The sequence below is a fragment of the Tenrec ecaudatus genome, chromosome 12 (genome assembly GCF_050624435.1).
Source record: "Tenrec ecaudatus isolate mTenEca1 chromosome 12, mTenEca1.hap1, whole genome shotgun sequence".
NCBI classification, from domain to species: Eukaryota; Metazoa; Chordata; class Mammalia; order Afrosoricida; family Tenrecidae; genus Tenrec; species Tenrec ecaudatus.
This window is the reverse complement of record NC_134541.1, coordinates 130826080-130841151: the sequence shown is the minus strand read 5'-3', so window position 1 is coordinate 130841151 and position 15072 is coordinate 130826080. Positions and strand designations below refer to the sequence as shown.

Genomic DNA, 15072 nt, shown 5'->3' with positions numbered 1-15072 from the left:
ATCCATAAGGTGGTGCCACCACCATCGACTCCTTGAACTTTCAACACATGACGGCATGACGTCGTTTCTAGTATGCAATGCAGCCACGTGGTTTAAAGCTTTTAAAGAAGCAAGTGATCCAACAGAAAAACCCTTCCTGCCACTAAGTCCACCCTGAAGACTAACTCTTTTTTTCCCCCAACAAATATATTGGCACATAATTTACATATCATAGAATCGAATAGTTCAAACATATTGAGGGGGGGGATTGTACAATCACCACCACGTCCATCCTAGGGCATTCCCTGCCCCTATGGTTGATTCACCCCAAAATCATTTTATTAGGGGCTCATACAACAACTTTTTATGAAAGTAGAATGCCTCATTGGTCTTCCAAGGAGTGGCTGGTGGTTTCCAACTGCTGACCTTGCAGTTAGCAAGCCAATGAGGAGCGGTTACACCACCAGGAGTCCTGGGTTAAGATCAACCCAGTGAAAAGTCCCCCTTCCACTCGAGCCCTCACCTGCCAGGTCCCACCTTGACCAGGCGCCTGTTTCCCTCGGCCTCCGAGTATTCTCCGAGCTTTGACTCAAGCATAACTAATCACGTACAGAGAGGAGCCCTGGTGGCATCGGCGATTGCATCCACAGTGGGCTCTGTGAGGTCGAAACCACCAGCTGTTCTGCGGGAGAAAGACAAGGCTTTCTAATGCCGCAGAGGGACAGCCCTGGAAATCCCCCTGGGCAGTTCCACCCTGTCCTTACAGGACAGATATGAGTTGCAATCGATTCAATGACGGTCCGTTTGCGTTTGAAACACAGAGAAGGGCCGGTGGTGGAGTACATACTTATTGGGTTGCTAGCCACCAAGTCTGCCATGTGAAACCATCATTCCCCCCAAGGGAGAAAGGCTGTCTACTCCCATAAGGAGCTACAGCTTTGAGTAGAATCGACTCCACGACAGTGAGAGTCCTGTTGTTGCTTAAACACATACAAACCTAGGTTGCTATTTCCCTTTGCCTTTGAGTGACAGCATACAAGACATCGTCTTTGGCCCTTCGTTATTTTTTTTAGAGCTGTTTCAGGTCCTATTTTTAAAAAAAGAATTCCTATATATTGTTTCTCCCCTACCTCCAGCTTCCTCTATGATTAATAGTCTGCATTCGTGCGGTGCATTCGGTATAGCTGGTAAACCCTTTCTGGTGCCTCCACTGACGCCCGTAGTTGACGTTGGGGTTCACTCGTGGTGCGGGACACTTCTGGGAGCTCTGACAAACGCACGTCACGCATCCACCCTTCCTTCCACTGCCCCACCAAAATGCTCCTTTCCCCTGTTTCTCCCCGCCTCCCAAATCCGTGGCTACCTTCTCTTCATCATTCCCTTCCCACCCTCGCCCGGCCCCACAGGCTGTCCTAGAGGTCCAATCATACAATGTGCACCCTTTCCAGACTGGCTTCTTTCACCCAGCGCGTGCACTGAAGGCTCTTCTGTGGCTCTGGCACCTGGTAGTTGGTTTCTGCTTCTGGCTGGAAGATGTTTCTGCTCTCTGTGAAAAGACGGCTAGGAGTCCGAATTGACACCGTGGCAGTGAGTTTGGCTGGTTTTCATGGCAACACCAGTTTGTTTACCCTGGCTTTACATCCTCAGCAGGATGTGCCTGGATTCGGTGTTCCACTGTTGTGCATTTTAGCCATTCCAACAGGCAATGGATGGAGTCCTGGTGGTGTCGTGGTTACACACCTGGCTGCAATCCACATGGTCGGCAGTTCACAACCACCAGCAGCTCCACAGGAGAAAGACTTGGCTTCCTATGCCCGTACGAACCAAACTCAGTGCCATGGGGGGTCCGTGCTGACTGCTGGCAACCCCCTGTGGGTTCCCGAGATGGTAACTGTTGACAGGCATAGAAAGCCCTGTCTTTCTCCCGATGTGAACAGTTACCGTCTCCAAAACCCACAGCAGGTCACGTGGCGGGTCATGCGATAGTGCTGTGGGTTAGGTGTTGAGCTGCTAACCACAAGGTTGGGGATTCAAGCTCACCAAATAGCCCCTTGGGAGAACGGTGAGACCGATGCTCATAGATTTCGTCTTGGCCCTCACTGATAACTCCCTAGTGACATGATGCTGGGCATTTTTCATATGCTTGCTTGCCATCTGAATATCTTCCTGGGTGAGGTAGCTGTTCAGATCTTTTGTCCATTTTGTAACTCAGTGGTTTGTGTTCTTTTGTTGCATTTTAAGAGCTCTTTGTGTGCTTTAGAGACAAGTCCCTTATCTCCTCAGATAGGTGTTTTTCAAGGATTTTCTTCCAGGCTCTGCTTTATCTTTTTATTCTCTTAATAACCTCTTTCAGAAAGCAGAAGGTCTTTTTAATGAAATCCAACTTGGGTTTTTTCCTATCATGAATTGTGGTCTTGGTGCTATATCTAAAAAGTCATTACAAAATTCAAGATCCCCTAGATTCCCCCCACCCCATCTTCTAGAAGTTCTATACTTTTGTACTTTACATTGAGGTATATGGGCCGTCTTGAGTTAATTTTTGCAAAGGTATAAGGACTACCTAATGTTTCCAAGAAGTCACAAGAGGGAGGCTGGCTCAGCCGTCCACCCAGGGACCCTCACAGACCCTGGGGAGGGGGGGGGCACCAGGTCTGAGCTGAAATGGGCTGGCATTGGGCATTTTGAACTTGATAACTCGATGTGGTCTCATACATGGCCTCCTGTGCCGAGAGTGACAGTGAAGAGAGACCGTGGATTCATTGTCAAGCTCCCTCCTGAAGTGTGGCGCTATTCATGATATAGAATAATACTCATATGTCTGGAAGGAAGACACAAAGGCCTAAAACCTCTTTATTGGAAACACCATTTTTCAACAACCTAAACTGCAGCTATCCCTGGGGGTCTCGCCAGATGAAATGCACAGGAGTGAAATGGAGATGCTCGGTCCCACCCGTCAGAACAAGGCCAAGGGCCAACTTCTGAACACGTCCTCCACGGCTCATTGGCCAGTGCAAGTGGGGGAACCTTAGAATAAGTCCGTGGGAGCCAAATGATGGCCTCGCCCACCTGAATACAGAGCCCACCTTAAACACCTATTCGATGTATTGAACACTGATGGCCAAAGACCAGATTATCTGTGGGATGGCACCAGGAGCATCACACGTAGAGCAAGCCAACGGTCACGAAAAACACAGGAAACAAAGAATAAGACCAAAGTAGATATTGGAGGAGGCTCGGGAACCGGCTCTGGAAGGCAGAGCAGCTAAAGCAGAAGGAAGACATGCTGACGTGACAGAGTGGATCCGATTTCAAAGGGCAGCTCAAAAATACAAAGTAAAGTCTTGTAATGAAATCTTCAAAGATCTGCAGTTTTAAAAAAAAATGCGGGGGGTGGGGGCGCGGGAATGCTTGGCATGTCTCAAGCTGAAGAAAAAACTCAAGCTTCCGGCTAAGACTTTGAAGGAGCCTGTGGGTCAAACCGAATGGGGTGAGAAGCGTCAAAAGAGGAAACAAAGAGCACACAGAGTCACTGTGTCAGAAAGAATCGGTCAACGCTCAACCATCTCCTGCAGGAGCCCATGCCCAAGAACCAGTGGTGCGGAAGGAGGAATTCCAAGCTGTACTGAGGGCCCTGGTGGAAAGCAAGGCTTCCGGAATTGAGAGGGACGATCATTGTAATGTTGCAGCCATGGCATTTAGTTTATGTGCACGAGGGGGCTGGGTAATGAATAAGGAAGACTGAAGAAGAATCGATGCCTTTGAATCAGAATGTTGATGAAAAGTATTGGAAATAACACAACCGACCACAAGATTGAACGCATCTGTCTTGGAAGAAGTACATTCAGAATCCTTCTTAGAAGTGACAAAGTGAGGCCTCATCTAAAACATTTTGCGGATCAGGGATCAGGCATCATCAGAACAAGAAAACCTTACCATAGTGAATGAAGGGGGAAGTGCAGAGTGGAGACCCAAAGCCCATTCGTCGGCCACTGGAGATACCCTTGCGGAGGGGTCTAGGGGAGGAGATGAGTCAGTCAGGGTGCGATGTGGCAACGATGAAGAATACAGCTTTCCTCTAGTTCCTAAATGCTTCCTCCCCGCCCTGCACCATGATCCGAATTCTACCTTGCAAGTCTGGATAGAGCAGAGGATGTACACTGGTGCAGATAGGAGCTGGAGGTATAGGGAATCCAGGGCGGATGATACCTTCAGGACCAAGGGTGTGAGTGGTGATACTGGGAGGGTAGAGGGTGAGTGGGTTGGAAAGAGGGACCCGATTACAAGGATCTACATGTGACCTCCTCCCTGGGGGATGGACAACAGAAAAGGAGGGTGAAGGGAGACGTTGGACAGAGCAAGATATGACAAAATAATAATCTATAAATTATCAAGGGCTCATGAGGGAGGGGGGAGCAGTGAGGGAAGGGGGAAAAAAGAGGACCTGATGCAAAGGGCTTGAGTGGAGAGCAAATGCTTTGAGAATGATGAGGACAATGAATGTATAGATGGTCTTTACACAATTGATGTATGTATGGTTTGTGATAAGAGTTGTATGAGCCCCTGATAAAACATTTTTTAAAAATAAAATATTTTGCACATATTATCAAGAGGGGCCAGCCTGCGGAGAAGGGCATCGTCCTTGTGAAGTAATAGGTCAGCGAAGCAGAGGACAACCCTTAAAGAGCTGGACAGACACAGTGGCTGCAACGATGGGTTCAAATGCACGACAGTTGGGAGGAAGGGGCAGGACAGGGCAGTGCTTTGTTCTGTTGCACACGGCCACTGTGAGTGGGGACAGACTGGAGGGCCCCCAACAACAAATGCCTATTGGGGTCCACAGTGCCAATTGGGGTTCCATCAGATCATTTGGTTCTTCCGGTGCCGGGAACACACGCTGTGTTATTAAGAATCTCAAATGTGTTTCAGTTTCCGGTGGAGACATTTACTTCTCATTGCTCTTAAGTTTTAGAGTTTCCTGGACTTCTCTAGTTTCTTCACCTCCATGTTACAATCGTCTTATCCGAATACAGTAAAACCCTGGTGGCATATTTTATTGGGATCATGTAAAATGTATAAATTAACGCAGGAGAATTTGACGTCTTGAGGTTGTTGGCTTCCTACCCACGAACATGACAGGTCTTTCTATTTCTTCACAACTTGAAGACTTCTTTAGCTCCCCAGAACTTAACCCTCTCTGCTCCCATCACACCTGGTACACACACACACACACACACACACACACACACACACCCTAACCATACGCATCAAAACTGTGTTGCTGGTTCACCTTTGTCTCCCACCTTGAATGGGGAGGGTTGCTGTTGGTTTCCATCCTCCGGGCCTAGCAATATGGTCACTCAGCAAATGTTCGTTGAATAAATAAAGCGAGGAAGAAAAAAAAATCCCAAATCTTGCTGCCTCCCATGACTGCGCATGTCACACCCTCAACTCCTACTCCCAGGGCCAAAAATGTCACCCCAAATCTCACAGCCCCAAAGGAAAATGAAACCAAACCAAATCCTACCTTGGTTTCTACATCCCCTTGCCCCTGCCTTGAAGCCTCTGGCCCACTCAACTCGGCCCGCTCTCCTCTCTGCCCACAGCTCTGAAATGCCCCATGTATAGCAGCTACACACAGTGCGTGCCCCCCTGCCCGCCTGCCTGTGGGAGCACGAGGAGCGAGTGCCAGCGCAGCAAACTCTTTGCCACCTGCTTCGAGGGCTGCCTTTGTAACCCCGGCTTTGTGCTTAGCGAGGACCGCTGTGTGCTCAAGAGCCAGTGTCACTGCATGACCAGCAACGGCAACGTCCTTCCAGTAAGTGGGGGCAGGCAAATTGGGCTGGGGACCCACGCTGAGGATGGGGTTTTGTCTTTCATTTGCATCCCAGCCTGAGACACCCATGTCTCCATGCCAGTGTGAGGACGTGGAGGCTGGAAACAAGCATGGGGGTGGAGGCTGGGGAGTTCTCCGCCAAGGTCTGGTGTGTGAGTCCGGGTAGACTAGAGGAACAAACCCAGGAAGACGCATGTGTGTATAAGAAAGAGCTTTATCTACAAGAGCAGTTGGATATTGAGAAAATACCCCAGCCCAGTCTTGGTCAAATCCATAAGTCTGATAAGAGCCCCTATGTCCAATACCAGTCTATACTGTCCTCTTCAGCCTCACGAAACACATGCAATGATGCCGAATGCAGGAAGATCACAGGCCAGTGGGCGGGAAGTCTTGTCCAGTGGCGGTGTAAGCACCTCAGCGCTGGTGGGAGTCTCCAGGTGGCTTCTCCAGCTCCAAGGCTTTAGGGTAGTTCCATGTGTCTTGGTAGCTGCTACGTCTCCCAGGGTGTGAGCAGAGAGAGAGTGTTTTCCACCTCCAAGGAGGAAATACAGGAGTTCCCAGAATTCTCACACAGAGGCCTCATTGGCTGTGACCCGACTGACAGACTAGACCCCACCCCTTCACTCTTAATCCTCTCAAGTCCCAAATTGACACCAGATGATATAAGTACCACACCTCGGCTGGGGCTTTTGAATCTCAGGAATCCATTAACTGTGAGGCAGCATGGTCTAGCGGAGCGAACAAGCTGTCCTACTGACCAGTCAGGCGGCCGCTGTTACTCACTTTCCTCTTCCGTACCATGCATCCAATAGCCCCTCTTGAACAAGTGAAGACAATACCTCTTACGGGATCTAAGGGCTAAGAGCCCAATGGAACCAAGACCGGCCTGGGCTGAAAGCGGAACGGGAAGCTGGGTTGGCCCTTCCCTCCTCACTCCCTTGCTCTTCCTGTGGCTTCCTTAGGCAGGGAAGACCTGGCTGTCCACTGGCTGTAACCAGAAATGTGCCTGCACAGAGGGAAACATCCAGTGCTGGGTCTTCCACTGCCCTTCGGGCTCCCACTGCCAGCTTGACCCCAAGGGCAACAGCAACTGTGTACCCGACTGTAAGCAGGGCGGGGCGGGGGGAGGAGAGGTGGGAGATGGGAAAGGGAAAGAAAGGGCTTCTTAGGAGTAGCTGTGAAGAGACAAGAGCCCCGGCATACGCATCCATCGGGGTTTGCCAACCGAGTCAGGAATCCCTCTGGGTTCTCACCAACTCTGCATCCCTAAGCTTAACCCCCCCTGGCACGCACTGCCGTAGGGGCCAGGCCCCAGGGTCGTTGAGGCTGGGAAGGGGTGGAAGTTGAAGATCAGGGATCCAGGGAGCCCAGGGCTAGGGGCGACCCCGGAGGCATCAGGATGGGTGAGGGATTCTGGGACGGCTGTCTGGGCAGGCGCTCTTCTCAGTGTTTGTCCTTCTGAGCAGGGTTGGATCACTGCTCCATCTCTGGGGACCCCCATTACCGCACATTGGACGGCTTCCAGTACAACTTCCAGGGCCCCAGGACCTACATCCTGGTGAAGACCGTGCCTGTGCTCCCCCTCGGGGTGGAGGCCGTGGTGGTGGAGGGTCGAAACAAGATGAGCAAGTTCTGGAGCCCAGTCTACTTGCATGAAGTCCTCGTAGAGGTCTACGGCTTTAGGATCCAACTCGGGCCTGGTCTGGACCTCCTGGTGAGACCTAGGGCCAGGGCCTGGGCTGGGGCCGGGGCCGGAAGGGGTGGGGTGGGCAGGCTGGAGCTCCCAAGGTGTCTGTAGCGGAGGAAGCTGGGAATCTCAGTCTCTTGGCAGGGGCAGGCAGCCTGGGTGTCGAAGCCAGAATGGGTGCCAAGCTGACTTCCTGGGAAGAGGCGGAGGAGGGCAGTGGGTCTGAGCAAAAGGCTGGAGAGAGACATGACCAGAGAGAGAGGAGGGCATTGGCTGCGTGTGCTGGGCTTTTACAGGGAACCGGGCGGAGGCTGCACCGGGCATGGACTCTGGTAGACTCTGCCGTGTGAGATGGCAGGGCCCCTGGCAGTTACCGTCTTCCTCCTCCAGGTCAATGACGAAAAGGTGGCCATTCCCTACAAGCCCAACGAGAACCTGCTGGTCTGCCTGCGGTCCCACCGCCTATACCTGACCACGGACGTTGGGCTGTCTGTCAGCTTCAATGGGGATAGACATGCAGGTACCCTCTCAGGGCAGGGAGGGGCGATGGGGCAGGGCAGGTACCATAGCTGCCGCCAAGGAGTAGGGCACTGCTGGGGAGGCCAGTGGGAATGGTAGGGGCCTCGGGAAGGCTGCCAAGCACAGCTGCAGCCTCTGCACCCACCCCCTGCAGTGATCTCCATGCCCAGCACGTACCTGGGCCTGGTTCATGGCCTGTGTGGGAACTTTGACCGAAACCAAAACAACGAATTGATGCTTCCCAGCGGCGACTTCACAGACAATATCAGCGTGTTTGGAAACAGCTGGGAGGTGAAGGAAAACCAAGTCCCGCTGGTCCGAGTCCCCAGGTGAGAGGGGCCTGACAGTGGGCGGTGAGCCAGGGCCTAGCATCTCTCCACACTTATGACCCTCAGGAGGGTGGGACCCCAGACTTTCCCCGGGACCCCAGCCCTGTCCTTTCCTCTCAGGCTCACGATGGACACCTGCGTTAGGCCGGGGTCGCCCAGACAAACCAACCCGGGGACACTCATACATGTGCAAGAAAGAGTTCACTATCAAAGAGTGATGATCTATCAAGAGAACAGCCCAGTCCAACTCAAGTCCATAAGGCTACTACTAATGCACAAGTCCCTCTTCAGACTCACGCAGCCACATGCAGCCGTGCAGAATGCAGGAAGGTCACAGGGTGGTGGTGGGTGCAGAGACTTGTGGATCCGAGGTCGGAGGATATGTGGCAGGGCTCTGGCAGCTCTCAGGGTGGCCATCCAGTCGGAAGGGAAAGGCAGAGAGAGAAGGAGGTTACCAGGGTCCTCCTTATAAGGAGGCCACACCCCCAAGGAGTTAACATCAGGTGGTGACCTGATTGACACGTTGGCTCCACCCCTACGCTTTTATGCATCTTCAAGCTGACATACCATTTCCTAAGGATCCCCAGCATCTGTTTCATGGAGAGGGCTCTGGCCGGGCCCGTAGCATCAGTCTCTGGCAGCTCTTCTGAGTCCTCCCCTGGCCGCTCCTCCCTTTTACTCTCTGTTCCAGGGCCACACAGGAGGAGGGACAGGAAGGAGGGCAGTCGGGCTTCAGGCTGTCAGAGTGCAGCCCCGAGCAGCTTGTCAACAACACCCAGGCCTGCAGGGTGCTGGCTGACCCCCAGGGTCTCTTTGCTGCCTGTCACCAGACGATGGCTCCAGAGCCCTTTCAGGAGTAAGTCCCAGGCCCGGTGGTTTGGGTGTGGCAGAGGCTGTGTGTTCTCTGGAGTCCAGCTGTCCCCTTGGACCTACTCTTGGTTCCCATCCCCTGCCCTCTCGGTGGCCTCCTTCCCTGGCTCCCACCTGATGTCCTTGACTTCCTTCTGCTTGGCTTCAGGCCCTGTCTATGGGGTTGAGTCGCCGGGCCTCCCCACCTCTGATGGCTGCCCCCACTCCCCACCCACCCCCCACCCCCAGGCACTGCATGATTGATCTGTGTGCCGCTCGGGACCCAGAGGAGTGGGAGGAACGGCGCTGCCAGGTGCTCAGCGGGTATGCCTTCATCTGCCAGGAGGCGGGCGCCCCCCTGGCCGGCTGGCGCAACCATACTGGCTGTGGTGAGGCACTGCCCTTCCCGGGCACTGGCCCCTGACGCCATCCGCCGTTTCTCCCCTCCACGCCTTTCTCCCCACCCTCCCATGGCCCTGTCTGGGCTTCCTCTCGGGCCTCCCCAGTCCCCACTTGAAGATCAAGACCTCCTTCCAACCGGATTCTTGCTCTGCCCACCGCTCTTGGTTGTGGTGAGGTGCCTCCTCGTGGGTTTCGACTCATAGTGGCCCAATGCACAGCACCTTGAGACGCTGCCCTGTCCTGGGCCATCTTTCCCGGTGGCTGTTAGGTTTGAGCCATCCAGCTGCTAACTGCAGGGACAGCTGTTCCAAACCACCAGCCGCTCCCTGGGAGAAAGACGAGGCTTGCTACTCCTGAAGGAAGCCCACAGGGGCCGTTCTACACTGACCTATGGGGTCACCATGAGTCAGAATGGCCTCAATGGCACTTAGTTTGGGCTTTTTTGCAGTCCGTTGTTACAGTCACCTTGTCAGTCGGCTCACAGAGGGTCGTTTTTTTTTTTTTTTTGCTGACCCTCTACTTTACCAAGCAGGATGTCCTATCCACCTGGGAAGTCCCACCCCCACTTTCCCATGCCTTAGCTAAAGCTCCTCCTCCTCCGCCCCTAAGCCCAGCCTTGCTCCTCCTATTGCTGCACAGGCTGGGAAGAACACACACACACACACACACACACCCAAATACCCATAGCTCCTGCCTCCCTGTCTGTGGCCACCTCTGTGCTCTGTTCCTGTCCTCTCATATAGCCTAGACCCGTTGGGCCAGTCCGGCCTGGCCACCTTCTGACCGTGTCTCTGTCCCCTCAGCCATGAAGTGTCCAGCCAATACCGAGTATCAGAGCTGTATGACCCCCTGCCCGGCCTCCTGCGCCAACCCAGGGGCCCCCCAGGACTGTGAGGGCCCCTGTGTAGAAGGCTGTGCCAGCCTGCCCGGCTATGTCTACAGCGGGGCTCGCAGCCTCCCCTTGGCCGACTGCGGCTGCGTCAGTGACGGAGTTTATTACCAGGTCCGGGCTGGTGCACAGGGACCTGGGTGGGGCGGGGGCAGCAGAGGTGTGAACGCAGACCCAGGCTAGGAACAAAGACCAGACCTTCTGCTCCCGACCCTTCTTCCTTTCCCAGCGAGGTGACAGCTTTGTGACCCAGAACTGTTCCCAGCGCTGCACCTGTGCCAGCAAGGGGCTCCTGCTGTGCGATCCATTCAGCTGTGAAGCCGGGGAAGTCTGCACCCTGGGGAACCACACCCGGGGCTGCTTCCGAGGTGGGCCTGGTTCTCCCCTCCTGGGCCACAAGCTGACGCCCACCCTGTGCTAGGCCTGAGACTTCACACAGATGTCAGAATGTCTGCACTGTTGAGCCTGCTCTTTGGGGCTGGGCCCCTTCCTTTTTAGGGAGGGGCAAAGGGAAAAGGCGTGCCGTCCGCTTAGGGGCCACTCGGTCAAGCACGGAGCTCGGTCCTGTTCCTGTCCTTGTGGTCAGGTGCCGACCAGCCAGTTCCGACTCATGCCCAACAGAAGGGAACACTGCCTGGCCCTGTGCCATCCTATTCTTGGCTCCCCGTTGCCCGCTTTAAGCGCTGGCCGGTGACCATGTCTTCCCCATGGAGAGGAGAGACTGGAGTCCAGAGAGGATCAGCAATTTCCTCCAAGCCCAGGGCTGGCCAGGGCAGATCCAAGTCCACTGGCCTATGGCCAGACATGCCTAGCCACATGCCACTGCTTCCTAGGCTGGGCCCCGGCCAGGCTTCTCCCTGGCCACGAGTGTCCTGAAGGAGACATGTGGTGCAAGTTAAGGGTTGGGCTTCTAACCGCAAGGTTGGTAGTCCAAACCCTCCAGTAGCTCTGACGGCCAAAGATGAGGCTCTTTTGCTCTGGTAAAGATTTACACTCTCAAAAAAAAAAAGAAAGATTTACAGACTCTGAAACCTTAAGGAGCAGTTCTGCTTTGTCCTACAGGGTCGTTTTGAGTCAGACTCAGTTCGATAGCTGGTTTGGGTTGTTGGTTGGTTTGCTTAATAGTTTTATTGAGCTAGGGTTTGGGCGTTGATATGAGTGTTCTGACAGACCTGGGGGTGGAGGGGGGTGGTCAGGTGCGGACCTTGGGGCCCTTCTGAAAACCCCTTCCATCCGTGCAGAAAGCCCGTGTCTACAGAACCCCTGTCAGAACGATGGGCGATGTCAGGAGCAGGGTACCACTTTCACCTGTGAGTGTGTGCCTGGTTATGGGGGAGACCGCTGCACAGAGCCTCGGGACGCTCCACCCCCTGAGAAGCCAGGTAAGATCCCCATCATAGCTCCTCTCACCAGCAGCTACCAGGCAGTTATACCTCTCGGCCACCGCCGAGTCAATGCCAACATCTAAGCGACCCCACAGGACAAGCTAGAACTGCCCCTGTGAGTTTCCTAGACTCCTGATGGGAGGAAGCTCAACTCAACGGCCATTGTGTCCATGCGGACTCAGTGACCCCACAGGACAGGCTGGAACTGCCCTGTAGGTCCCCAAGACTTCCCCTGAGCAGAAAGCCTTGTCTTTTTTTTTTCCCCTCTGAGCAGCTGAGTTTCAAACTACTAACCCATCGGTTAGCAGCCCAATGTTCATGTTTCAGTACCAGAGTTCACAAGACAAGGATTCTCAAGGGATGTGAGCACCCTCACACCCATCTCCTACTCTTCTACCCCAGCCCCCCCTTTTTCAGCCCCAGATCCCCACTTCTGTGACCTGAATGCCTCACCCCTGCTACTTCCCCATCTTGCACCCCTCCACACCTGTTCATATCTTTTCCTATCCAACACCCGCATTTCCTTGACCCTCTGGGCCAGTGGTTCCTCAGTGTTCTTTATCTCGCCTAAGTCTGGCTGTGTGTTGATGATGCACTGGGCTGCGAGCTGCAGGGTCTGCAGTTTGAAACCAGCAGTCAGCTCTAGGGGGAGTAAGACGGGGCTTTCTACTCCCGTAAACAGTTCCAGTCTTGGAAACTGTAGCTCTACCCTGGCCTGTGGGGTCGCTATGAGTGAGGAGGAGTTGTAGTGAGCCTGGGGTGGGAGGGGGGAGCTTAGGACTGACTCCCACAGAGGGACTCCAAGGGCTGGCATGGACCCGGATCTGCACTTTAAGAAGCCCCTGGATGGTGGAGGAAAGAGAATGCAAGGCTACATTTTGAGAGACACAGACGGACTTGAAGGTTGTCTTGGTCTCCAGAGGAAGGTGGCCGGCCGGAGGAGCCGCCCAAAGCCTTATGGGAGTGTCCAGAACCAGACAGGGTTCTTGAAGGGGCATGGCTGAGGTCTTGGAGGTCTCAGCTACCCCCTCGAGCCTCCGGGAGAAACAGCCACCCCCAGAGATGTCCACTGTGGGGGACAACCGAAGACGAAAAGGGGATGCCTCCGACCTCTCGGTTTCCTTTCCCTGCGCCCCAGAAGCATCCAACCTGGTGGCTGTGCTGCTGGGCATGTTGGTACCCATGGCTTTCATAATGCTGGCGGTGACCAGGAAGTACCTGCACAGGAAGAGGAAGAGGAGGTGAGTGCAGGCCAGGGGCTGGAGAGGGGGAGTAGGCAGGGGAGCGGGAAGCTGGCACACTGAGTTCCTCATGCTTCCCAGGGAGAAGACGCTGAGCCAGAACCTGGACACGCTGGCCAATGCAGGTGAGAACCAGGCCTCCCATCCCAAACTTCTGCTCAGCACGGGCGGAGCTGAGGGGACAGGCCCCGGTTCTGAGTCAGCCTCTAACACGAGTTTTCTCCCTGGGGCCCCAGCTTTCATTCCGCAGAGAGCCCTCATACCCACTCCGTTTTGAGCTGCCCTCAAAAAGGAAGAGATGAAATAAAATGCTTTTATTTTTGAGATGTGAATTCCCGTGATTCTAGAGGAGAGGGCTTGGGGGAGCATGAGGGAGGCCGTTGTGGGGGAGGGCCAGGCTGGAAGGTGTGCATAACCTCTCGAGAGGCCAGGAACCTCTGAAGTAGATGAGCCCTAAGCCGCACGGAGGGGGGCAGGAGGAGGGGGGCAGTCCTCAAGCTTTGGTGGCCTGTCCATCCACGGTGGGCCACGCAGCCCTGGGGAATCTACCACCCGTGGGTGAGGCCGATGGGGCGGGGAAGTTGAGAGAGGAAGGGGGGTCTGGGACATGCCCCAGAGCCTAGAATACAACAGGAAAGGCTCCCCCTTCCCAGTCTCTTCCTGGGCCTCAGAGCTGCTCCCCAGGCTAACAAAGGGGAACCTGTGTGAAGGCTGGGCCTGGGAAAAGTGGCTTTTCCCAAAAGGTGATCTGAGAGGGACAGCCCCATGCACTGAGCCCAAAAGGGTCTAGGGGTCTTTCCCCAAAAGGGTCTAGGGGCCATTCTGGAAATGAGAATAGGGTCTGGCAGTTGGCTTGCTGAGAAGCTTGGCGCTCTGCCCAGGTAGGTACAAAGCAGTTAACCCCAAGGTGAGACCAAGGTGCCAACCACTGACTCCCCACTGCCACAGGCGTGAGCCCCAAGGTGGTATACTGGGGGGTCTGGATGCAGATGCCAAAAAGGAAAGGGTTCTTGGGCTTGGGGACATCCAAGCAGACAGAATACTGGGTTCTAGAAAGGCCCCCTGGGATGACGGGCCCTGCAGCCACTTGAGGAAGTGAGACCCAGCCTACGTGGTGAGAAGGCAGGGGTGCCACTGTAGTCGGGGGGTGGGGTGGTCCTGCCCAGCCTGGTTTCCCTTCCTGTTGCTGGGAGATGACAGGAAGCCTCCGGGAGTGTCTGCAATTGCACAGGGGAAGCTCTAGCTGGACATCGCAGTGCTCCCTGCTGATCCTCACTCTTCCCTGCATCTGAACCCTTAGCCTCTGCCCCTAACTTCTGCCTTGTTCCAATGCTTGTTCTTCTTGCTCTCTAAAGTCACCTTAACTAGCCTCACAGACTGATGGGGAGGGGCACAGGCCGGGGCCCTTATCCTGGGGTTACCCATCTTCACCTTCCTCAGAAGACAGAGCCCCTCACACCCAACTCCTTCCCCAAACGTGGGTAGGTCAAGGAAGGGGCCGGGGGCTCAAGAGCACTGGAGACCCCAGATAAGGGGGGGGGCAGTGCTCCTTGGGAGGGGAGAGGCAGTGCTGGGAATTGGGGGTCCCCAATGACCTCAACCCAACAGGGGAACAGAGCCAAAGCAGAGAAAATATCTACAGCTACACCATGGTTGGGGGGGCCTCAAGATCTGCGTCAGGTGTCCTGGGGGTGCCCACACTAAGAAGCGGTCCTTCCCCTCCCAGAGGCTGGGAGGACTTGCCCGGGCAGTATCCTCAATGTGCGAATTGCCCTCCCAGCCCAGCTGCGCATCCACACACATTGGGGGTCCATCTCTACCCCTCCCTAATAGTCTCCCTCCCACCGCACATCACCTTAAAACCAAGCCCCCTGTCAGATGTCAGGTCCCCATCTTCACACCCTTTTCAGAGCGGGGCTAAGTGCTCAAGTCTGCCCCCTCCCCTTACAGTTCCTGGCC

At 54.6% G+C, this 15072-nt stretch overlaps 1 protein-coding gene across 1 annotated transcript in view; it reads left to right on the top strand.

The window, feature by feature from the left end:
• The window catches only part of ZAN (zonadhesin), a 46328-nt gene extending 31294 nt beyond the window's left edge, over positions 1–15034 (top strand). Inside the window, 14 exon segments of the mRNA XM_075528168.1 lie at positions 5583–5794; positions 6775–6916; positions 7279–7526; positions 7890–8019; positions 8173–8347; positions 9039–9203; positions 9446–9520; positions 10402–10555; positions 10557–10601; positions 10717–10855; positions 11729–11869; positions 13014–13113; positions 13195–13238; positions 15024–15034. Coding sequence (XP_075384283.1) covers positions 5583–5794; positions 6775–6916; positions 7279–7526; positions 7890–8019; positions 8173–8347; positions 9039–9203; positions 9446–9520; positions 10402–10555; positions 10557–10601; positions 10717–10855; positions 11729–11869; positions 13014–13113; positions 13195–13238; positions 15024–15034 — 1781 coding nt within the window.
• The last annotated feature ends 38 nt before the right edge of the window (positions 15035–15072 follow it).